Raw genomic sequence first — 26,785 nt, forward strand, 5'->3', positions numbered from 1 at the left:
TGAGCATTAGCAAAAGGAATTTTTAATTTAACTGATGACTTGCAGAAATGCTGTTCATCTAAGATAAATGCAGGCTTAATATAACTGATTTAGGAGGCAATGAAGGGGAGATTGCCACATACCCTTGAATAAGTTTGTACAAATATATAAAAAAGAGGAAGATGTAGTTAATTAGCCAACTGGAAATATTAACTTTGTGACAGTAATTATGGTTTACATTTCTGTGTATGGAATTAAGGAGGAAATTTGGTTTTATTTGTTTTCATTACAAAGATTATACCAGGGCTTGTCTGCTTTGTTAGTTCTGATTAACTCAATCTGCTTTTCTCCAATCTATGGGTACATTTTTCACTTGTTTGTTTGTTTGTGTCTTTCGGCTTTTCCAAGTTAGGGGTTGCCACAGTGGAACTCCGGTCCGCTAATGATTGGTAGTTGATTTTTACATGCCGAGTTACCAGCCCTGACACACAACCTTCAACGAAGGTACGCCCATTCATGCATGTCTCCACGCGGATGACGCTCTAGCTGAGAATCAAACCGGACAGCGTCTTACTGTGAGGTGACAACGCTACCGCAGCACCACCACTGTGGGTGATAAGAAAACCAGCAGTGGTATTTAGAAATCAGTTCCCAGAACATTAATGGAGGGGACTGTAGAGGAAAAAGGTCCTGAAGGTTAAGCTATACATTTATTTAATCATAGCTAGGGGATGCCATAAGTGTTTACAAAACTGCACAAAATATGGTACTGCATGCAGAGTTGTTTTTAATTTAGAAATGCGATGGTAGCTATTATTTTGCACTGGTTATTTTAAGACAATGCAAGTAATATGCAATGTGTTTCTGGTGGCATTTTGGAAAGAGAGGTAGGTGAGAGTGATGGAAGTGTCAATGAAAAACTTACAAGTACAGTAAAGGGATGACAAGAATGGATTACAGAAAAAAAAAAGAAAAAATGCCCACAACGTGTTATGTCTATAGGAGAGAATTGGGAGAAGACACGGTACTGCTATGTGATTATTTGAATAGTAAGAATACGAGTGTAGAAATGTTACAGGAAAGATGAAGATGAAAGTTTGATGTTACGGGAATAAAAACTTGTCTGTTAATAGATACTTTTAAGTGATGTAAAGCAACACAGCATATAGATGTACCTATAAATCCTTGAAATAAACTAAAATATTGTATTGCTATGGAGCAAAAATCTTTCATAGGTTCATATGTAAATACAAGATAGTAGGTTTGCAGGTCATTACAAGCCAATAACATATTTGGAAGTTCCCCCCAACCTAAATGAGGGCGATATGAGATTGATTGGTAAGAATTTGAAGGTACACATCCATTTATCTAGGTTTACCTTAAAGGTGGCAAAGGTGCAACTCTGCTTTACATGCAGTGGAAGTTCATTCCAGTGGTGGGTTGATACGTTTAAGATTGGGTGGGACAAATAGATTCTGGAGACAAAGAAAGGGAATAGTTAGGTTTTAATGGGATGCTACTTCAGAGCAAATTTGAAGGCCTTGTCTTTTTATACAGATTCTATAATAAAATACTTTTTTAAACTCAACAATGTCACGGTTAATTGAGCAGGTGTCATATTATGAACAGAAAAACTTCAGAAGACTTAAGGGTTTTCACCTCCCACTTTGAAAAAATAAGATTAAAACAAATGTTTTATGTATGAGCTGCAATATTTTGGCTGAACTCAACTGATCAAAATGATGCCAGATTTCCCCTGCAATAATCGCAGACCATACGTAAGTATGGGACAGTCTTTATATATATGACATTATTCTGCAGCAAAGGATCTGGAGCCTGAATCCTTTTCAGATTAATTTAAACCAGACAGGTAGTATCTGCTGGATGGAAGAGTGTTTCCAATGGTTGCATGTATCATGAAAATGTTCCATTTAATATGAGGACAAATAAATATCAAACAGGTGCAACTGTAAAATCAGAAATTAGCCATGTGGTTTACCAAATATGGAGCATTACAAATGTATCTAGTACTTGCAGTTTTTTCAGCAATAATTTGCCAAAGTCATGACAGTCAAATCCAAGAGCTTATAAACAGTAAATAAAGCATTTTAGATAAACAGTTTTCTCCTAAGAAGGTCTCACAGATGATAATATGTTGCATTTTATTTTCAAATACTTGAGATACCAGATCACATGGCAGTAATATTCAGATGTCTTCCAGGTGGAGGTCTTTATGGCAAGGAGAAATAATTGACATCGTGCCACACTTAATCACAGATGTCCACACATAATGGTAAAGGAGGTGATAAACTTGCAGACAGTTCCTAAATGTGTAGTCACATTTGCCATGCAATTCCATTCTCTCACATCTCTTATCTTTTGGCCTGGATAAGCTCATATTTTTATGTGGTTTATGCCCAGCCTTTTATATTGGCAGGACTGTTAGAGAATTTAATAAGAGAATTTATGAGCATCTCAGGGCTGTTGAAAAAATGGAATTAGGTAATGCCTTAGCAAAACATATGTATAGTAAGAATTTAAATGATGTTAAGGATGTTATTTTTAAGTTTTCAGTGATGGATCAAGTTTATCATTTTGAAAACAAATGGGATGCCGATGCTAAGCTCGAATGGAAAGAGTACTGCTGGCAGGTAAAACTAAATGCTTGTAGTTCTCCACAAATGTAAAATAAAAAAAAATAAATAAATAAATTAATTAGTCATTAATTATGGGTCATGTGATTTTTAGAGAGTTATTTAAATGCATTTATGTTATTCAGTTCTTTGGTCTGATGAAGTTCTACATAAAAAAATAAAGTGCTTATCCTTGTCTTTTCTTTGTTTTTAGATTAATATTAAAGGTGTGAATTCATTTTTAATACATCTGTGTTTCTCAACCACTTTTTTGTTTTTATACTTGTGATAAATATAATGGTTGCTTTGAAGTTTGTTGGTGGTCTTTTAAGTTATTAAAATCAAATTTAGATGAAAGCTTCTTTTTTGATGCCTTACATCAAAATAATTACATAATAAAATAAAAGAACAATATATCTGCATTTGTCCAGAAGTTTCACTGTCTCTGGAATCCAACTTATAAAACATTAGCCAGTAAAGGGAAAACTTCACTGCAGACCACACAAGCCTTGGATACAATGTGAAATTCTTCTGGCATACCATCTCATAAGACTGTGCTCCAGTTTCCTCCCAGATCTTGACACTCTAAATTGGCCCTAGGTGTGAATGCGTGTGTGTGTGTGTGTGTGTGTGTGTGTGTGTGTGTGTGTGTGTGTGTGTGTGTGTGTGTGTGTGTGTGTGTGTATGTGGAAGGTTGAGTGCCAGACTGGCAACTTGACACTGTAAAACTCCACTGCCAATTGTTCTGCAGACCATTGTTCCACTGTGGCGACCACTAACTAGGAAAAGCTGAAAGAAGAAGATACCATCTCATAAGACTAATGTCACTACCAACATGTGGGGCTATTACAATGGATTGATGTTTACAGGAAGGATATTTGCTTCATAATCTGAGTCAAGTACAACAGTGATCTGAACAAAAATCTCTGGGGTGTCATAGAGACCCCCTTCACTACTTAGTTTTGTAGCTTCCTCCATACCTTTCTACTAAATAATATTAAAGAACAACAGTGTGCCTGTTTTATTTTTATTTATTTTCTACACAAAAGAGAGTATCCAACAGATCTGCAGTAGTTCTTAGATCCCAAACCATAACTTAAGTTCATCTAGAACAAGAGATATACAGAAAACATCCCTTAGCCACTGCAAAGGACCAGCATACACTGTATTGGACTTAATCTGCATACTGCCTAAATAATAAATCAGTGCCAGTGCAAAGGACATACAACAATGAAACTTACCTGATACAAAGATATCTTCACTGATTTTTTTCTACTTAATAATGTCACAGCCACATGTAACCTCAGAGTCACTACTGTCCTCTATCCTACCCCTAGTTCCCACCCACCACTCTTCCACCACACTCATACACATCATGTTCTTCTCTTATGTCACCTGGCTAATCTTTAATTAACAGCTCAGAAAGCTGACTTAAGCAATTCAAGGTCCTAAGTAACTTACAAAATTAAACTAACCACTCCACACTCTTAAGCACAACTCCACTCCCCACCAAAATACAGCACCTAAAACATTCTTCACCCTATACTGTAGCAGCTTCTGATACTACTTAAAAAACAATTCCACTCCCAAAACTTAAAATACTCGCACACCACACACTATTATTGCCCTTATTAACTCTATTTTCTCACTTAAGTAGTTATCACATCACTCCTCTAAACTTACAAACAGCCCTGCAAGGGCACATACAAATATACAACACTTGCTTAAACCCCTTCTCGCTATATCACCACAACTCTATCAAATAACATACCTTAACTTCTTTCATAAAATATATCTCAACCCGTTTAGAACATATCTTGATATCTATAAAAAATCTATAACAACAAATAAACAGATGCAACCTCATTTCATAGATATTCCATACAAAAAATCAACAGCAATATCTACCCAAATCCTGGAACCAGCCGTCAAACAACCAACTCCAAAATTTAATCACCACCAGGCATTTCAACAAATACTCAGCAATTTCACCCCAACTCCAGCCTCCTCATCCTTAATATGAACCTAAGAATTATGTGCAGCAAAATCCATGAATTCCATGTTTGCTTCACTATGTATTCCCATGACATTACAAATAAAACTTGGTTAAAAAAGAAATACATGTAATGAAGTCATTCTTCTCAGTTATAACAAAATCTGGCATGACAGACACAATAAAAGAGTGGAAGGTGTCACCATCCTATGCAAAAATTTCACTCAATATCACAATTTTTCCACAAGTGATACCCACATTTGGCAATTAAGAGCTACCAACATCACTTCTAAAAATAAATTGTAAAAAAAAAAATCAATTTGAATTGCTGCCTTCTATATTCAATCAGGCTCAAATACCACCACAGCAGAAGATGTCCTCTACAGTTTTTCCCAAAATATCCACCAAGAAAGTATAATACTAGTAGATCTTAACACAAATTGGCAAGTCATAAGCAACAATACCCATACTGAAACTATTAACTTATACGTCTACAGCCAACTTATTACCTGCACCACTAAAGTTAACAAAAAGACTAACAAACACTCAACCATAGACTGGATTCTTTCTAACAAACCCAGTAACATCAATAGCACAGGATGTTTGCCAGACATCCTAAGTGATCACCTTCCAACCTACACAGTCAGAAGTTACAGCAACCAAGATAAACATATTATATACAGCCAAATATGTAATACAGCAAAATTCAATAAGGAAACTTTTATCAACTCACTAAAACAATACAACTGGTCCACTGTAAAATTCATGTCTTTAGATAATGCAATCTCTCACTTTAATAATATATTCTTAAAAACCCTTAAGAATCTAGATCAGTGTGGACAAAAGAGATAAATTCAGCCAGGCACCATGGCTCAATGAGGAAACAAAAAAACTCATGCACCAAAAATACAAAAAACAAACTCAAACATTTCAGGCATTTAGATACCTTAGCAACCTCATTAAACTAGACAAGCAAAATTTCCAACCACCCTTCAACTCAAACATCAGAACAATCCAAACCTGTTCTAGTCAGCACTAAATAAACTTTTACATCTAGAACAAACCATAACTCCCTTCCCATCTACTAACAATAACATAGATCCCAACCTCTCTCAATTTAACTCCTATGTCTTTCAAGCAATACAGTCCCTTACCAACATTAACACTAATGCACCCCTCACAATACCTTGCATCTCTTCCAACCATTCACAGTTATTCAACATCAGCCCAGTGTCTACTTCCACCTTAACAAAGTTTCTACATAAATTAAAGCCCACCGTCATCTCCCCCAACCAATTCCTAGCTGACTACCCAAAAATGGCAGCTGATGCCATTGCACTCCAAATCTCTATCCTAATAAACAGGTTCATATTGGAAATGTATGCTCCACTCAACTGGAAACAATATTATATCTTACCAGTACAAAAAGGAGGCCAGTCTACCAACTTCAATAACTATAGACCTATAGCCATCCCGTCACTTTTGTCAAAACATTTTAGAGAAATACATCCATTCCAGTCTGATGGTCCACCTTATTTCTAACAAGTTACTCACTGATACTCAGCATGGCATTAGACCTGATCACAGCACAACAACTGCCCACCTAAATTTCACCAGTATCATATACAAACACAGAAATGACAACAAACTCATATCCACACTGCTCCTAGGCCTATCTAAGGCATTTGATACTGTTTCATGCAACAATCTTCTTATAGAACTCACATCTGTTGGCCTCTCCCATCCCTCCCTCTCATGGTTCATTAGCTACTTCTCTCAAAAGGAACAAGCTCTAAAATAGAAACATACCAACTTAACCTTTCTACCAATAACCACTGGAGCCCCACATGATCCAAACCTGGACCCCTTCCCTTCAGGATCTTCATTAATAGACTTCATATTTCTACCCACCCTGCCAACATAGTGTAGCTGATGATTTAACCTTGATATGAGTAGCCCCTTCCTTGTTCAAGCTCCAGGAATACACTCAAATGTTCTTCTCAGCAGTGGAAACTTGGCTAAAAAATGCAACTTACTATTTAATCCCAAAAACAGCAAAGTTGATGCTCTTTACCCCAAAACCCCATCTTAACCATAAATAATGCTTCAACATTACATCTGCAAGCAACACCAACATTGAAATAGTAACCCAAACCAAGCTCTTAGGCATAATAATACATGAGAAACTCAGGTTTGAACAGCATAGCCTTCAGACTATCAAAAAAACACACCCAAAACTAGGCTCACCGTACAGGTCAAAAGTACACCTTGCAGAAATAGCTAGGGCAATACTAGCATCAACTTACCTGTGTTCCTCCCTCCTTTATGCATACCTCCCATCCTCACTAATCTAAATAACACACACAAAAACCATTTAGCATCATGTTACAACACAATAGCAAAGTCGCAGTCAATCTTTTATATAGTGCACATCACTGCCTTGCATTAAAACAGCTCAACTGGCAAGAACTCCCAACTACCTAACCTATTCACAGTTAATTACAGCATTCAAACTTATCATCCAGAAAAAAATGCCCATCTCCACAGCATATCCTCCATCCCTACTCCCCATTTAGAGAACTCCACTCCAGAGAACAATTTCTGGTACATACTAACAGGACCCATAATTCTGTAGGGAAACTAATGCATTCTTACCACGTGTCTAAACTCTGGAACTCCATCCCTACCCAAATAAACTAACAGACAAACTCTCAGACAGTATTTTACCTGTACTGGCTATGCTCATGTTCTACTTCCAGGTGAGCAGTTCAACAAACATACTCTTTAAACCCTACTCAACTCTTATACCCACCCATACCCCCAACCTAATATCCTTCCTTTGTAATATGTCATATCTTATAATTGTTGTCTTGTGGGTGGTGCAGTGGTGCCGCAGTTAGCATTGTCGCCTCACAGCAAGAGGTTCACCATTTCAATTCATGGCTGGGGTGCCTTCTGTGCAGAGTCTGCATGTTCTGCCTGTGTTCAAGTGGGTTTCCTCCCACATTTCAAAGACATGCATCTGGAGTGTTTCCCCCGGGCCTCTGCTGAAAATGGGCTCTATCCCAGTCAGACTCTCCTGGCAAACAAATGTTAAATAAATAAATAAAATCACTCTCATTACTATGTCTCTAGCCCATTAACATAATTTAACATACCTTTTTTTCTGTTCATACTAAAACTGCTTATTGACCTCATTCTGAATTTGACTAGACATACTCTTCAAACTGGACTTCTATAATCCTATGCCACCAACAGTTTAAGTAGACGACATTCTTTACATGCCAAACACAAAATATATTTTCTCTTTCACCTGTGGCTGATGACACTCCATCTTTATGAAAAAACTACTCAAGCAATGTATATAAAAATATAATTGAACAATATAAGCTTGAATATGTTAATGATCCATGTAATCTTTGTGTATGTAAATTAACCATGTAAATATGTTTACATAAATGAATCATGAAACTTTGTACATGTAACTGAACTGTAAAAGTGCTAGAGCATTTCTCCCTGGCCCTCAGCTGAAAAGGAGCTTTTGCTCAGTCACACTTTTCTGGTCAACAAAGACAAATAAATAAATAAATAAAATATCGTTTACACTCAGTAGATAATGACTGGACAAATTAAATAGGTTTGGAAACTTGTCATAAATATACAAAGAGTGATATAGAATAGCATAAAACACACTCTCACACTGTATTATATAATAGTTCAGTCTGGTATTCCAGTGATAATAAAGAACATGGCTCAACAAATTGGTGTAGGGGAATAAACCATGGGTATAAATCCCTGGGTATGACCCAGAAAACTCATGTTTGACTAGGATCTCAGAACTCAGGTGCCAGTGGAGCAGGGATGAGAGGGTAAGAGTAATTGTCCAAAGCCGACTCACTCATCCTGGGGTATCACAGGTGGTTAGAATCTTTGTTTCTACTAACACCCAGTGGAGGCTGGTTAAACAACAGCACACAAGGTGTACTCCAGCTGTTACTGGGACAGTGCTTGAAATTAGTGCAAAACTGGACATGCTACAGCTGGGATTGGACACAGGCAGTAATGTGCATGTAGAGAACCTGTCATTGTATGGTGAAATGCTAGACTTCCAACAGGTGGCCAGTTAGATTTCAACAGCCATCTCTCTTCCCATAAGGAGCATGTCAGATCGATGTGCCAATGGTATTCAGGAAGGATGAGGTTAGAAAGTAGTTGGGCTGCAACAAAAATAATTAAAAATGTGATAATGAATGACAGTGCTGTCCAAAATCTAATGAGAGCTGGGTATGGGCTTAGTATTCCTATGTTTAGAAATTAAGATTGTATGCTTTAATGATAGGTGACAACTAGATCCATTATACTGTGGTTACAGGCATAGCTCTTACTACAATTTTCTCGAATTGAAGTACTAAGGTTACATAGAAAAAAAAAAAAATTACAAGTGGAAAAGATGAGTCTTATTCAATTTGATTCCATATATTTGCAAAACATATGGAATTTTCAGAAGCCCACATGGTGAAGAAAATTGTGCCATCATATAGTGTCCATGTGGTTACATCTGCTATGTGGCTACAAGACAATTTCTCTTAAATATGAGAAATGAACATTCATAATGTAGTGCTCATGCAATCATATTTGCCATGTTAGATCAACACATTAAAATTTTCGTACCAGAAATGAGCATGAACTATATTATTTTAAATCTATATCCTCCCAGAGGGAAGAGCACTACTAAAGTTGTAAAAATAAAAATAGAAATAAATATATAACAGAAAAAAAAACACAGGTCTTAAAGTGAGAATAAGCATTTATTATATGTACTGTAGTTGTTCTCCTTCATAACACAAGCTACTGGTAAAATAACCAGGAGAATCATATGAAATTCATGTTTATATTCCCTCTAGAATGTGTTCCTTCCTGCAGTATGTGATAGCATCAGGCAAATAAGCTAGTGGGAAAGATTTTGCTCTGATACCATACTTCATAACTTAATGATTCTTGAAAACAGAGTCATCTTAGAAAATAGAAATGTCTGATAAAATAATCATGCAGACTTTACACTAAACAAACACATTTATTTATGTATCAATTAATCAATTAATAATACACAGACATTTCTGATCATTAAGGCTGCAAGAACCACAACATGGGTATATCTGCATACTAGAGACTGTTGTGCTGAAGACCTGAAGTCAAGAGCTAATGACGTGCCTTAAAGGAGGATATGACTGATTTATCAAAGTCCATTCTGCCGACGACCATTACATTGATACCAGCTTTGGCATCTGCAGACCTGTAGAGGGGGTCTTTCCCTTCATAGGTTAGTAGGGGATTTTTCCACAAAGAATGTAGTTTTAGTTAGTTTGTTCATTTATTCATTCATTCATTCATTCATTCATTCATTCATTCCTTTACTTACTCATGTTAGCTTTGCTTATATACTTTTTCAGTTGTCTTTTCTTAACCAAATAATCATCAGCAAATGTGTATTTAATTAAATCATCTGTATCCTGTTAAAAGTTAGCTGAATTAGGTATGCATACTGGACAGATGGCACTGCTCCTTTGCAGTGGACATTTATGGTGTTTACTCCTGGCATGGATACTAAAGTAAGGTATTTGTGAAGTACCATGTTTAACTCTTCATGTAATGCTGTTGGCAAATTGCAGTAAAACAGACGGAGAAATATGGCTGGCCTGTTACAGTACCACAGCATACCATTAAATGCATTCTCTTTTGCTGGAAATAGTATCACACAATTTGTCAACACATGGTATGGGAGGTGCTGGTTTTTGCAAGAGTCCTTAACCAATCAAGGCTTTCCCAATTTCCATGTAGAGGGATATCACTGGCCTTGGAAAGTCTGATGTAGATCATTATGGGTAATTTTTATTTGTGTGTGTGTGTGTGTGTGTGTGTGGTGAGACATAGTAGCAGAATCCTTCTATTAGATATTAACATTCTACACTTTAAATGCCTGACAATATTTTGTTCTTCAACATTTCCACCTTTGTATTTAAAAGCAGATGAATGATAAAAAGACATAATAGCACATTCTATGAGACAAAAATGAGAAAATGTTGTAACTGAAACAGAGGCACTTGACAAGCTTGTTTAAAATGACATGTCTCACTGTAGCATGAAATAGTGGATATTTCCTCATGGCAATGGCATAAAAAAATAAAAATAAATAAATAAAAGCTTACTTCATGATTGAGGTACTAATAAATAATTAAAGAGGCAATATTAAAATGTAAAGTCAGAAAATCATAATTATTATGGAAAACAAACGCTGTTAAATACTTACTCCTGACATGGGAGCGTAGGAAGGAGGAAGGCTGATTTCATTTTGGCTCTGATGAGAAAAAAAAATGGAATGATGGACATGTAAGAATGGAAAGATATCATGTGACACTGTCTGAACAGATGAAAACAATAAACAGAATCTGAAATCTGCTGTGCTTAAAGTAACAGCCATAAAAACAAAATGTGACATTTTAATGCTGTCTAACTTAGCCAGTAACAAAACACCAGTCTGAATGATTAATGGAAAGGTAGAACCCAGGATGAACTGATGTAATTACTGGTTACATATATACAAATATCGTTTCAGGTGACCTGTAGGTCATGACAAGACTGAATATAAAGTATTTTCCTTTTCTGATGGCAGGCTTATGTACCTTTTTATCAGACAATTCCAAGTGAATCTTACTAATATTTAAAGTATAGATTGAAACAGAACCATAACATTAATCATACTCTAGAATCCTACTACAAATTAAACAGACTTTAATGATTCTTTCACAGCAGCACTCAGTACAAAACATAATTCGCAATTATTTCAGGTCAGTTAAAAAGGTACATTCTGTGAATGTTCACTGTACCTAGTTAAAAAGATAACATTTCAAACTGGTCACACTTAGTAAGTTGTAATAGTTTACCATGATAAACATGGAATACAAAAGTTTGATCAATGACATTTTGTTAGTCTTTCATGATTAACAACTCAGATTAGCTGAAATCTATCTCACTCTGTCAAGGACAGCAACGCAGCTAAGAAGAACACACAGTTCTGTTTATATGGTTAAAGAATACCTGAGTATATATAATTGGCGAAGAGAGTACAAGCAGTCATAGACATACACTAGAAATGCACAGCTAACACTGTTGTATAACCTTTGCAACAGATCATTTGCATTTAATCCACATTTTTCATTACAGGCATTAAAGGCAATCAAATTTGTTGATTAGTCCATAGGCCAATTGCTGTTCAGCCAGATAAAAGAATCCCTAGCACAAATAGACATTTTGACATATATGTTTTCTTCAGCCACAAGAATTAAAACTGCAAAGTGAAATAAATAAAGAGGAAGGGAAATTATGAACAATGAATTCTTTGAGATTATGCTGCAGAGACTGGAAGATTAAACTTCATATTTACTTCTCTTAAAGAGCTGTGTATGTGCATATCTAGGTATCTATCTATCTGTAAATAGATACATATGTGTGTGTGTGTGTGTGTGTGTGTGTGTGTGTGTGTGTGTGTGTGTGTGTGTGTGTGTGTGTGTGCATGCAATGGGTTTGATCACTGTATGCATTTGTCAATAGGCAGAAGTGCTGCATTTTAAATTCAAAAGTCTGATTTATCAAGCGGGTGTTTTGTCATGTGTGATTCATCAAAACAAGTAAGTGGAATGTGTAATAGGTGTGTGTTTTCAAATGTGTGTGGGTAAGGGTTGGAGTAAGGGTTAAGCAAGGTGATGGATTAAATATGTGTGATTGTGAGTGTTTAGGATTAGGGTCTGGTGATAGATATTTGCATGTGTGTTTGTGCATATGTGTGTATGGTGAGTATCAGAGCTGCCTTGTGTAGTGGTAATGTTAATGTTAAGTTTTTTTTTTTTTTTTAATTTAGACATAGGGGTTAGCATGGATTACTAAGGATGGATCAAGGGGTACTTGCCAGCTAGAAAGCCCATGTTAGAGCCCATGCTGGAGAGTCACCAAGTTGAGTGTCAGTATACACTGGATATAAAAAGTTCACACACCCCTGTTAAAATGCCAGGTTTTTGTGATATAAAAAATGAGTCCACAATAAATAATTTCAAAACTTTTCTCACCTTTAATGTGACCTATAACCTGTACAATTCAACTGAAAAACAATCAAATCCGTTAGGGGAAAAAAATATAAAAAATAAAAAATGTACAATAAGCTGGCAGCATAAGTGTGCACACCTTTAAACTAATACTTTGTTGAAGCAACTTTTGATTGACTGTTTCTGGCAGCCATCTTATGCTGGCTTGTCTTCTCTGTTAGTGAGAGTAACAGGGGCAGCCTGACCTTCTCTAGCACAAGTGACTGGTTGAAAGTGTAGGGGCTAGCAGGACTGGGTAGTAATTCAAGCTTCCACATTCTTCCATCTTCTCTGGTATTTAAACCATGTGTGCAGGGGGCTGTGCTTCTTTTAAACCAGGCTGAGGTGTGGTGATTCATCACTGTGACATAGCAGAAATTCCTTGAGGCTCCAAGAGCAGAATCATTTTTTTTTTACATTTATTTCATTGAATTGCACTTGGTAACGCTTATAGTTGTGCTATACAACTGACCTATGACATTTTGCATTGCTATAAAGCTTTTTTTACTGTTTCACTGCACGTTTGTACTGTTTTATACTGTTTTAACTCTATTTTCATTGCTATTTTGTGTTTCATTAATGCAATTGCATTTTTATTGAATTACTTAACTGTAAACTGCTTTTTCATACTGAGAGTTCTGTTTGTGAGTGCTCTATCTGTGCTTTTCTGTGTTCTAATCAAATAGCATAGCCTGGATAAAAGCCTGGTGTATCCAGGTCTGGTTGTTTTACTTGATGAGTTTCCTGTGTTTCTAGCAGCCATCTTATGCTGGTAGGGGCTTGTCTTTTTTGTTACTGAGAGTAACAGGGCTACGACACTGAAATTCTTTTTACTAAGCTACAATTAAATACTTACAAGGCCATTTATATTCTGTGCTCTTATATTCCACCTGGCAACAACATCAACCTCCTTGAAAATATCCTTAGCTGGCTATCCACCTCATATCCTCAAGAAACCATAGTACTTGGTGACTTTAACATTGACTGGAATACCTGTACTACCAATACCCCTTCTACCCACATTAACCTGCATGGCTTTACTCAAATTGTCACCTCACCCACTCGCATCCACAAGCCCACCAAAAAAGAATCCATCCTTGACTGGATTCTCATAAATACTTCCCCCTCATTCTACACAGTAGGCACCCTCCCGGAAGATATGAGTGATCACTTTCTAACTTACATACTTCAACATAAATTCAATTTAGCAAAAGAACAGGTAGGAGCGAAGCAGATATATCAAAAAACTTGCCAAAACTGTCAAGACTGCAGCAAATAATCCAATGTTCTCTGTTCTCAAAAACCACAAAATATATACTATATCAAGATCAAACTTTATTCCATGAGATAGATAAGCGCTTTCGCTATATGTAGCTTTCTCAGATCTCTTAACAAAATTTAATTAAAAATTCCCAGATTATATAGGCATATCAATTAAACAATTACTAAAATAAAACCAGAAAATATTTAAAAGGGAAATGTTCAAACTACGAAATGCAGTTAATCATCATAGCGTATGTTACAGATCATTCTTAACCACTATGTAAAATATAAAATGTAATATATAAAATATATGAAAATATATAAAACATATATATACAAAATATATATATATATATATATATATATATATAAAAATATGTATATATATCTATATTCTCAAATGTTACTAAGCACATTCTAAATTCATAAAACATTCTCTAAAAGTAAATCTATGATCATTAAATATGGATATATATAAAAACAATATATATATTAATAATGTATGCGCATATAAATATAACGTATGTAAACAATATAATAACATATATACATGTATAAAATAGCTAACAAACACTCACATATGAATATGTGAATGATTTGTTCGAAATATTGTATATATTGTATTGTTCTGGGGGTGGTATTTACTTAATATTCCTACGTCCCCTCAGCCTAGGTTTTATCGATGCTCTCTCATTTAGGCCTGATCCACTATCAGCTCTGAGAACAATCCATTCACTTTCCTTACTTTCAGTGTATGTCCTTATGTCACCACCTCTCTTATTCAGAAATATAACTTCTAAGACCCTAAAGAGAAACTTATGTGTATTCCCACAAAGACTAACATGTTTGGCTAGTGCATTGTGTAGTGATCCTTTCTTAATATGATAGACATGTTCCCTAACTCTGTCCCTAAACCAACGATTTGTTTTGCCCACGTAAAAACATGAGCAAATCTGACATACAGCAAGATATATTACATTACACGTCATGCAGTTCGCAATGACGTTTGTCCTAATGACTTTCTGTGAGTCTGGATGTATAAAATCAACACCAGTGTCTATGAATGAACAAAAATTACAATGCCCACAAGGCTCAGTGTGGCCTATCATCCTATCCTTCCTTTCCTGTTTCGGATAACATAACATCCTCTTTAAATTATTCTTGTTTCTATACTGGAACCTAGGAGTATCACCAACAATGCTCTTTAAATCATCATCTACCTGAAATATGGTCCAATATTTACTAATAATGTCTCTGACTTCAAAATGGTTAGAGGTAAATGTTAGGAACTTAATAGTAGAAGGTTGAATCAAATCCCTGTTCATGTTTCCTGGGATGCCTAAAGGTCCAATATATGGTGTAGCTACTGTTTGTCTTAAGTCATGTGTTCTTTCTAAAGAGCAACTGACTTCATTGATGTTATATCCTCTGTGTAGGAGCCTTTCTTTTAAACCATCTAATTCCAGCAAAAATCCCTTATCTGTCGGATTTAACCTGGAGGCTCTAATTGCCTGGCCCTTCATGATGTTTCTAAAAACGAAAGATGGATGCATGCTTGATCTCATTAATAATGAATTGCAATAACACGGCTTCCTGAAAACTCCAGTATTAATGAGACCATTAGGCAATTTCTCAATAAATAGGTCTAAAAACTCTATCCTATCTAATGAATAATTCATAGTAAATTTAATGTAGCTAGTCAATTTATTCATATTATCTGACATCAATCTAAGCTGTTCTGCAGTCCCTTTCCAAAGAACAAAGACGTCATCCACAAAACGCCGATAAAAAACGATGTGTTCCCTAAATGCAGCTTCACAAAATAAAATATGTTCCTCCCAATGTGCTAGGAACATATTGGCGTATCTGTTGGCACAAGGTGTACCCATTGCTACGCCATCAAGCTGTCTATAAATCTTGTCATCAAAAATAAACAAATTATTCTCTAGGACCAATTCCAGAAAATGCACTAACAAATCAATCTTGACTGCATTGTAGTCACTATGTACATTCAAATATTCAGATATATAGACAAGTCCTATTGTGTTAGGAATAATGGTAAATAGTGATTGTATGTCAAAAGTAACAAAAATATAATCATCTGAGATATTGTGCTGTTTAACACATTCATATAATTCTATCAAAAATTGCTTAGAGTCCTTTAATAAAAACATATTATCATTAAGGATTGGTCTCAAATTTTTCTCTATATAAACTGAAAGATGCTCAGTCACCCACCCCCGACCAGAAACTATTGGTCTCATGGGTGGGTCACGAGAATCTTTATGTATCTTCGGTAGACCATGCATGATAGGAATCATAGATGCTTTAATAGTAAGGTACTCATATAAATCTTTGTCTATCAATTGGCTCTAATAAATATCTAATAAGGTGTCACTGATATGTCTAATGACATCCTTTGACATATCTGGTGTGATGACTTGATAAAAAGAATCATTTAACATGACTTGCATAGAGTTATAGTAGTGTGATATGTCCATAACTACAACTCGGCCACCTTTATCTGCTGGTCTTATGATAATGGTGTGATCATCCTGCAACTTTTTAAGACGCAGTCTCTCTTTGTAAGTGAGGTTATCATTTTTCATGAATCTTTTATTAAAATTTCTATTGTAATATTTATATAGTTCTTCCTCCGTTAGGCGTAAAAATGTCTCTACTAACGGGTGATGTGTGGGTACATATTCACTCAAGTTCTTAAAAATGAAGGTTCTGTCCTGTGGCCCTCTAATATTCGAGTATTTGTATAAAAGTTTGAGCATAACATTCCTACAAAATAATTTCAAGTCTACTATTGTTTCTATCAAGGTACTAGGACTTTTAGGAATGAAATTCATCCCTTTACTTAATAACCTTATGTCATCCTCTGTCAAGGTTACACTAGATAAATTATAGACTAGCATTTGTCCTTGTTGTTCCACATCTTTTTCAGGGTCTGGTTCGGAAAAAATTCCCCTGAAAACTTCCTCTTTTGTCGACCACGACTCATAGAGCGTGTTTGTCTTGGACCCTTTTCTAAACGAACTGGGAGAGGAAAAGAAACATTTGAATCCATGTCTGGACATAAATCTATCTATTCAATTTACTTCTACCTACAAGCTTTAAAACCATACGATCCAACAAGAACTTTAACCCTGAATGTTTCCAAAATGAACTTAGACACTGTAACTGGTCACCCCTAAAATATCTACAACTTGATGAAGCAGTAGCCTACTTTAATTCAAAATTCCTTGAAATTCTTAACCTCCATGCCCCTATCTGTACCCTTAAATATAGGACCAAAATTGCACCCTGGCTTACAAAAGAAACTAAGCACAAAATGTTGCTAAGAAACAAACTCTGGTCAAAATGGCATGCTTCTAAAGACCCATCTGATCACACTAAATTTAAACAGCTTAGAAACTCCACTAAATCTTCTGTACGACTTGATAAAAAAAACTTTTTCATCCATCTCCAACAAAATAACCACCAAAACCCTAAGAAATTCTGGATAGGAATTAATGCTTTACTACACCCTGGCACATCTAAGACACCCACCCCTGCCAGTACTACCAAAAACACTCCTAAACAGATAGCTGACTCCTTTAACAACTTCTTTACTGAAGCGATCCTGTCAATTGCTAACTCCCTTCCTCCCATGGTTTCTCTTTCACCACTGTCCTCCTTTCCATCTCCTCCCACTTTCCAACTACAACCTGTCTCTACATCCCTCATCAGTACCCTCCTTCTAAAACTCAAACCTTCTACCCCCTCTGCTGACTTACTACCTGCGTAATATCTTCAAACTGCAGCCAAAGCAATTGCCTACCCTGTCTCTATCCTAATAAATAGAACCATCAATGAAGGCACTATCCCTTCCATCTGGAAGATCTCTCATATTATTCCCCTTCATAAGGGCTGGACCTCATCTGAACTTTCAAACTTCCGTCCAATTGCCCTACTTTCTCCCTTAACTAAAATCATGGAAAAATGCATTCACCAACAACTGCTTGACCACCTCCTTCTAAATGGATTACTAGCTCCCTCCCAGCATGGATTTCGTCCCTCCCATAGCTCTACTACTGCCCTTCTTTCCTTTACTGATCACATAAATAAAAACCGCAATAATAACATCCTCTCATCTGCTGTCTTTATAGATCTCTCAAAAGCATTCGACATGGTTAATCATGAAATTCTCTTGAATCTTCTGAAATCACTTTCACTTGACACTTTGGCACTACAGTGGTTCAAGTCTTACCTAGATAATTGAAAACAGGCTGTCCTCTGGGAAAACACTCTATCCTCCCCTCTTCCTGTCTCCCTTGGAGTCCCCCAAGGATCTATCTTAGGTCCCCTTTTATTCTCCATATTTATCAATGATCTTGCTTCTAGCATCCCCCAAGCCATAACCATACAGTATGCAAATGACTCCCCCTTAGTCTCCTCAGCCTCTAACCCAACTGAACTTCTATCCTTCACCCAAAATGTCTTTCAGCTTGTAGAAGAGTGGTTTTTACAGCGATGTCTCCTCCTTAACCCTAAAAAGACTAAGCTACTGTTGTTCACTCCCACACAAAAATCTTCACCACTCCACTTCTCCATCGTATCTAAAAATGGCACAGTTATATCTCCTGACACAACAACCAAACTTTTAGGGGTTACCATCGATCATAGCCTAAACTATGACTCTCATATTAATACCACTATTAAATCTATTAATAAAAAGCTTGGCTCCCTGTATAAAATCAAGCCTTTCCTTACTCCTACGGCCAGAATTACCATTGCCCACTCCCATCTTATCTCTACTCTCCTGTATGCATCACCTTTATATACAAATCTATCTAAAACTAACCTGAACAAATTGGCTACCTCCTACAATAGTATAGCCAAATTTGTTACCAGCACCCCTTTTAGATCTCACCATTGCCTAAATTTAAAACAACTTGGCTGGCTGCAACTTGAAAATCAACTTTTATCACAGCAACTTATAGTCACCCAAAAAATCCTTTACTTCCCTGAAAAAACACCTATCCTTACTAAGCTTATTAGTCCCTATAAAAATCTTTCTAACCTTCGCTCTTCACACAAACTTTTAGTATCCACACATAAATCTAATAATAAAGCAGGTGACTCACTTTTCTCCTATACAGTGGGGAAAAGCTGGAACCTTCTTCCTAAGGACCTCACTATGATCTCCTCTTCCTCACTCTTGAAAAAGAAACTCAGACTTCATCTTACTAAGCACTGGCTCTGTCCATGCAGCACCCAGACTAAAATCTCTCCTCCTTTACAACACTACATTCTCTCTTCCTATGCTTACCCTCCCTATCTAATCTCATTCCTTAGGCCACTTCGCATGTTACTTTGAACTACCTTCTCCTGTCTTCTCATATTAGATTTTACTTCTCCTCCTTACCCTACTTTTACCAAACCTCTCTGTATTTCTCTCTCCTCTTTCCTTTTGTCTTTTTGTTCCACTATTACTCTCCTCCCTATTTCCTTGCACTCTCTTAAAAAAAAAAAAAAAAATACTTTTTGTATAGAATTAAAGGAATGAGGTTTCCCTTTTATTTTAGCTGTATTGTTAACATTTGTAAACTATTATGTATTTCTTCTTGTCCATATATGCCTAATACCTTTGATTTGTTTTAAATTGTCTGTTCTTTTGGAGCTTTTCTCCTCGGGCCTCTACTGAAAATGGACATGTATCCAGTTAGACTAGCCCGGTCAATAAATGTTAAATAAAAATAAATAAATACGTGACCTTCTCTAGCACATGTGATTGGTTGAAAGTGCAGGGGCTAGCAGGATTGAGTAGTAACTCATGCTTCTAGATTATTCCATCTTTTATGATATCAAAACCCCGTGTTTGCAGGGTGTTGCACTTGTCTTCTCATTGCGCACTGCCTCTGTACTGTTTTAACCAATTGCAAGGTATCTCAGTTGGATTTTTTCCCTTACCAGCACTCCCGTGTAACTGACTCCTTCTCTTGCAACTACTGTGTTGATTTTATCCAGCCCTAGTCACACCTATAGGTACTCTGTTCTGATAGTACCCACTCTACCATCCTTGACCTCTCTTCCACAGATTCTGACAACCATGGACGGTCAATTTCCTGTCTTTTCTCCTGCTAGTCTGGTTGATATGGGCATTCTGAGACAGTGTAGCAACTGCCTCATGTACACGGACAACTCTCTTCTTATACTACCTAGGGACACAATATGTGAGCGATGCCATTACATTAAGAACCTAGAATCCTTGCGGTCTCATTCACAAGCCAGTACATCTGGCACTGAGAAGGTTGTCTGCACAAACACTACACATCTAACAACACCCACACCTGTACAGTACATTCCTACATATGTGGAGGTTTTCATCAAATACATACCTAAACAAAAGAGACCTCTGAGGCAAAAGCACACACACACACACACACACACACACACACACACACACACACACACACACACACACACACACACACACACACACACAACACATCCCACTGCACCAAGTAACACACATAGTACACATGCCTGTGTTTCACAGCCTCTAAGGCTCAGACACAAAAGCAACATACTAGTCATAGGAGACTCTATCGTGAGACACACAGATGTGCCCCTCACCATGCTAGACAAGGGGAAAGTCATGGAAAGTTGCTTGTCAGGTGCTAGAATCTGCCATATCACTCATGCACTCAAGTCTCACAACAGCAGCAGGTACTGTTCTGACTCTGTCATAGTCCATGTTGGTGTGAATGACTTCAGACATACCTCTTTGGACTATATGAAGACAGACATGATTGAGCTCACTGAAGATGGATCCCAGGCAGGTATGTCCCCAGCCTTAAGCCGCATCCTACCATCACCCAGAATGATGCCCCAACACAAACAGAAAATGATTGTCTTTAACAACTGGCTTAGTTTCTGGTGTCATTCCAATGGGATCCAGTACCTGACAACCTGGGAGGACATGATTGACAGACCACGATGCTTTGCCAGAGATGGCTTTCATCTGTCTGCCCTGGGCTTCAGGCTTGTGGAAAAGGCTTTTGCCTCCCCCATAGTGCCTTTTTAGGCAAAGTTATGAGGACAAAATTACCAACATGAAAAATTCTTCCAAACAAAATTTAAAGGTCGTACTGCTAAATGCGAGGAGTCATAACATGAAACTGCACTCATTGCAAGCATTCCTCACCCATGAAGATGCTGACATTTGTGCAGTCACTGAAACATGGTTCAAAGCTGTGGAGAGCACCCCAGCTTTACCAGGTTACTCATCCTACCATACTTTCAGACCCCAAATGGAGGGCTACAAATCCAAAGGGGGTGGAGTTTCAATATTTATCAAGGACATACACACCTCCAGGCTGGTCAAACAATGCGACACACAGGAGACACTCCAGGTGCAGTTATCTGTTGACAAAACACCTATTCAAATCATAGCTAGCTACAGACCCCCAACATGACTCAGAAGGCACACTCCACCTTTCTGGACTTACTTGAATCCATCAAGATTCAACCCTTTACCCTGATACTAGGTGACTTTAACTAACCAACCATAGAGTGGAAGACCTATTCTAGCTCAGACACGAATGCCCAGAGATTCCCCGACTTCATCAATGCCAGTGTATTGGATTAGCTGGTTGACACCCCCACAAGAGGTGAAAATATCCTGGACCTGGTACTAACCAACATGAGTAGCCACTGTAGAACCCCTACAGTGTCAGTCTTGTTGGTAAGACCAGACCATAAAAGCAATCACTTTTGAAGTCACCATCTCTCCTGCCCCCACCAACCAGGTTCGAACAAAAAAACTTTTCCAAAGCTGAATACAACCTCCTGAGAGAAGGTATAAGCAGCTTGACAGCCACCATCCCTTCAGTTGGCATAAGCACTAATGTCCAAGCTTTCACCAAAAAGCTATATAAGCACCTATATAGCTGCATGGGCTCAGCAATACCTGACAGGACCAAATCATCTTCCTCAAGGAAGAGTAAACCTGTCTTGTGGACAGCAGCAATAAACAGACTCTATAATAAAAGGGAAAAATGCTGCTGAGGACCAAGAAGGTGCAGGTGTCAAGATGGAAGCAATCTCTCCTTTGTCTGAACAAGGAAATAAAGCCACTGGTAAAATCCTCTAAGGTTAACTTTGAGTCCAAATTGGCCACATCCACTAAGGACAATCACAAGGTGTTCTTTGCATACATCCACAATCTCAAAAGTAACTCCAAAATCTACTCTGAATTGGTAGTCAAGAATACCACGTACACAAACGCCACAGATATAGCCAACCTGCTGGCAGACAAGTTCAGTGAAAACTTCACCCCCCATCCCTCCATCAGTAAGTAAACCAGGACATCCCCAGAATCTGCCCCCCTCCCCTCATCACCAGGGAGCAGATCATTAATGCCCTCTCAAGGGCAAAAAATACAACCTCCATGGGACCCAACAACATCCCTGGCTGTGTCCTATATGAACACAGGCAAGAGCTCACAGCACTACTAGACACCCTATTCAACCAAAGCCTGTCATCCCTCTACAAAAAGGTGGAGCATCCAACAACCCAGGCAATTATAGACCTATTATCCTAACTAGCCTGATCTACAAGGCCATGGACCACATCCTGGACCTTATAAACAAGGACACTGGTAACCTCCAAATGCTTGATCCCACACAGTTTGGTTTTGTCAAAGGGAGATCATGCCTGTTAAATTTAGTCACCTTCTTCAAAACAGTCACCAAAACCATGAATGAGGGGAAGATAGTGCATACTGCCTACCTTGACCTAGCCAAAGCCTTTGACACTATTCACCACTCGGGCATAATAGATAAACTCTCCCAGCTACGCATCAACCTGTATGTTACCAGATGGATAGCTAACTGGCTCACTGATGGAACCCACTCAGTCAAAATAGTGGAAACCACCTCTAGTAGTAGACCCATAACAAGTGGTGTACCCCACGGATCAGTCTTGGGGCCTCTACTCTTTGGGATATACTTATCTGAGGTACAACCCAAAACCAGTGGTCTGTGGCTGACCAAGTTTACAGATCACTGCAAGATGGGCACTGCCATAAAGTCCCCTAGTGATGTAAACATCCTGCAAGAGGGTCTTACCCAAACTAATGACTGGTGCCAGAAGCAAACCTCAAACTGAATGCAAAGAAATGCATCATTATCCCCTTTGTGGAAAATGGCATCCCCACTAATTATCACATTAATAACAATGTGCTAAGCAAGCAATCAGTCATGAGGGACTTGGGCACCCAGGTTGATAGCAACCTGACATTTGACCATCACATTGCCTACGATGTACAGAAAGCTTTCTATATGGCCTACATCATAAGTAAGGGTATTTCATCCAGGAACACAGAGGCCATAACATCCCTGTTATCAGACCCATGATCAAGTACAATGCCTCCTTTGGCATGTACCTTGCCAAGCACCTGCAGCAGTTGAAGAGACCACAGAAGTTCCTGACCAGGAAAATCAAGGGCTTCAAACACCTATCCTATACAGATAGGCTAAAAGCCATGTCCCTCTAGTCAGTCTCATACAGACTGCTCAGAGATGACCTGTGTGTGGCATACAAGGCTGTCTCTGACTCAGCCTTGATAGAGTTGCTGCATATCTGTCAAACTCCACTCATGCAACCCACATGCAAGGCCTCACCCTGGTCTGTGACATTAATAGAACTTGTTGGTGGGATAGATTTGTGTCCCAATGACTCTGTGGAATAGACTCCCTCTCCATGTCAAGCAGAGTACCTTGCAGAATACTTCACTAGCCCTCTTTAAGAGGAACCTGGACGACTGGATGGGAAACAGAAAATATATCCCTGAGATCCCACCTGTGCCCCTGCTGGACAGGGAAAACAGGTGCTGATTTTGTGGGAATATGGGTGAAATTCTGGGCTAGGGTTGTAAGGGCCTCTGGGCCAATAGCCTAGTATCGTTCTATGAACCTATGAACCTTTATATATATATATATATATATATATATATATATATATATATATATATATATATATATACATATATTGATTTGCATGGATGTGTGGGTTTGCATACATAAGCACAGGCATGCTGCAGAGAGTGGGGAAAGGTCACAGCAAGTGGTTGAGAATGCTGTGTTTTGCTTACACATTGCTTTGGTAAGCAAGTCGAAATAATTTTTCTCAAAGCTATATGAATGACGATTTGATAAAGAGTAATGTAGTAATCATTTCCTTATTGCATTTATAAAGAAAGCATTAGTCTGCATCATAAAAAGTTATCATAAATAAGTGGCCCTGCAAAATAAGTACATGAAAAAGTAATCAAATTAATTTTTGAAATGCTATCTTCAATGAACATGCATGTTACTTTGTCTTCACTTTTTAAACACATCTTAACAATCCTAATGAAATTAGATGATTTCCCATCTATAACAATACTTTATGGTGACAAAGTCACAAGTTTTTCATCTGAGCAGGGTTGGCCATAGCAAAAAAGCTGCTGCTGGTGCAACAAACAGCATAGTTGGTCTTTGAAGCAAATGAAGATATTGCAGATCTGCTAATCATCTCCTAACTACACTAGTCTGTTTATTTTAGAAAAAAAAACAACTATATATACCACAAGCAACAAAACTGCAATCTACATAAAGAACAGCAAAACAACCAGAGGATATGTTTAATGTCAAAAATAAAATTTAAAACATCCACAGTTTAGCACTTTCACCTTTACTACAGAGACACCATCAGAACTGTGTATGCAACACACACAAGGCCATTTAAGAACATGCAACAAGGTAGACACACTTCCGGGAATCAAGCAACTTCTGCAGACATCAGATCAGTGCAAAGCAGAGAATCAAACTAAACACCATAAAAGTCAAATAAATATTTTATATTACACCTGAACCAAGTAAAATAAAATGAAATAAAAAGTTAATGAAAGTACATCATAATCTACTGGCTCTCCTTTTTAATTCACTGCTAATAGAAATATTATCATTCAAACCAGGAAAGGTGGTAGCATCCAACTTTAGCTGTCAAAGAATTTCCTGGTGAACCAGATTGCTCTGTCAGTCACCTGCATATTGAAGAAATTGCATTTGTTCAAGAACCAAAAAGTTAAACTTAATAAAACTAGCATACAGTGGAATGTCTGGCCAGTGCACTTTTCTGATCTATGTGTTGAATACTGTACACATGCTGATAAATATGCTTATTCAAAGCATTCTTAGTTTATCCCACAAATAAATTGGTGCAAGATGAACATGTAACCAGATATATCACTCTTTTTGAAAAACAATTAAAAAGCCATACTGCCCAGAAGTTTCCAAATTACTTAAAAAGGGTACCATTATAATGAAAATGTATGTAAGGACACTGATGGCAGTGCCCACATTTCCTAGTAGGTAGTAGTATTCTCTTAGGATGACCACACTGTCCCTGTCCAACAGAGATGTAATGTTAATTTGTTTTTGTAAGTGAAAGATGGCAACAGGAAAAGTTGACTAATATTCTAATCACATTGTAGCATACACCAATTCTTCTGCATGATCATTTCAATGTTTTTAACATCTAAGGTGTAATGCAAAACCATATTAAGTTGCTCACCAAAACGTCTAGAATTGTCTTTATTATCTATCTGATTCAACAGCTTTTAATGATAGGGGATATCTGTTTTTTCTCTTGATCCATATCTGATTTCCAATGGAATCTAGGAGTGCTGCTAGATAGCCATGATCCAGAAACATCGATCTTAAAAAATCTAATTGTTCAAGACAGACTGCATCATCTGAAGTCAACCTTGATGTTCTAATAAACTGACTTTTCACCACCTCTCTCTTTTGATGGAGGGGGTATCAACTAGTAAAAATGAGAAAAATATTGTCATAACAGGGCTTCCTGAAAATTCTTGTACTGAGTTCATCATTTAGTCCTCTTGGACAGCTTGATAACAGTTTATCTTCTCCTGTAACTGCAAAATGTGCAAAGACAAGCACTTTACTGTCAGATGATTGTTATTTCATAATGTGATATGCTGTAACAAAAGGATTACCTACAGTATACCCATCTGAAGATGTACATAAATCAGAAAGTAACAGCTAATAAGATGTGTGCGAGACAGACTGTCATAGAAAGAAGTTTAGGGAAATAACCTCAGGAAGGGGAGGGTAGAATATCATCCACTGTTGTTGTAATGAGTTTCAGTAGGGTAATAGTGAGGGCAAGGCTGGGAAAGTGTCATTTGCTAAATTAATAAGTAAACAAATGAACTGGAATTATGAAAAAGAACAATAAAATTATCTACGGGTACATAAAACTTGTATAAGCTAAGACAGTGGGAGGAGTGATCCCTTCCATTAATGGAAACTCTATGTTCAGTTGGCAGTATTTCAGCTTTCCAACATTTCAGCACTTCCTCATATGGTTATAAATGCAGAAGCATACCCTTAGTGCATAATATAAAGGACTGCAAATATCTGTTATACACTAAACTCATCTATATAACCTTTATCTAATCTTAGTGTCATTTTTTATTTTTCCATCTCTACAAATCCATGCTTGATTCTCAAATGAGTGAATACTTTTCAGCCCAGTGAACCAAATCTAGTAATTTGTTTATTAAGGCATCAACAATCTTTCAATATCCAGTAAGAGAACATATTTGCTCCTAAACTCTCAAACACATTGATTGTCACAAATAAAACATTTCCAAAATTCATCAAATTTGTGTGTGTGTGTGTGTGTGTGTGTGTGTGTGTGTGTGTGTGTGTGTGTGTGTG

General features: G+C 37.3%; 1 protein-coding gene across 2 annotated transcripts in view; it reads right to left on the reverse strand.

The window, feature by feature from the left end:
• Window positions 1-26,785, reverse strand: part of ERBB4 (erb-b2 receptor tyrosine kinase 4) — a 4,056,904-nt gene that overhangs the window by 52,550 nt on the left and 3,977,569 nt on the right. Inside the window, exon 26 of one of the 2 annotated variants that reach the window (XM_044075708.1) lies at window positions 10,913-10,960. The exons of the other annotated variant lie outside the window; for it this stretch is intronic. Within the exon in view, the coding sequence (XP_043931643.1) occupies window positions 10,913-10,960 (48 nt within the window). The remainder of the gene's footprint in view (window positions 1-10,912; window positions 10,961-26,785) is intronic. 2 annotated transcript variants of the gene reach the window in all.

The sequence above is a fragment of the Protopterus annectens genome, chromosome 6.part1 (assembly GCF_019279795.1).
Source record: "Protopterus annectens isolate FY-2018-M chromosome 6.part1, PAN1.0, whole genome shotgun sequence".
Taxonomy (NCBI): domain Eukaryota; kingdom Metazoa; phylum Chordata; order Ceratodontiformes; family Protopteridae; genus Protopterus; species Protopterus annectens.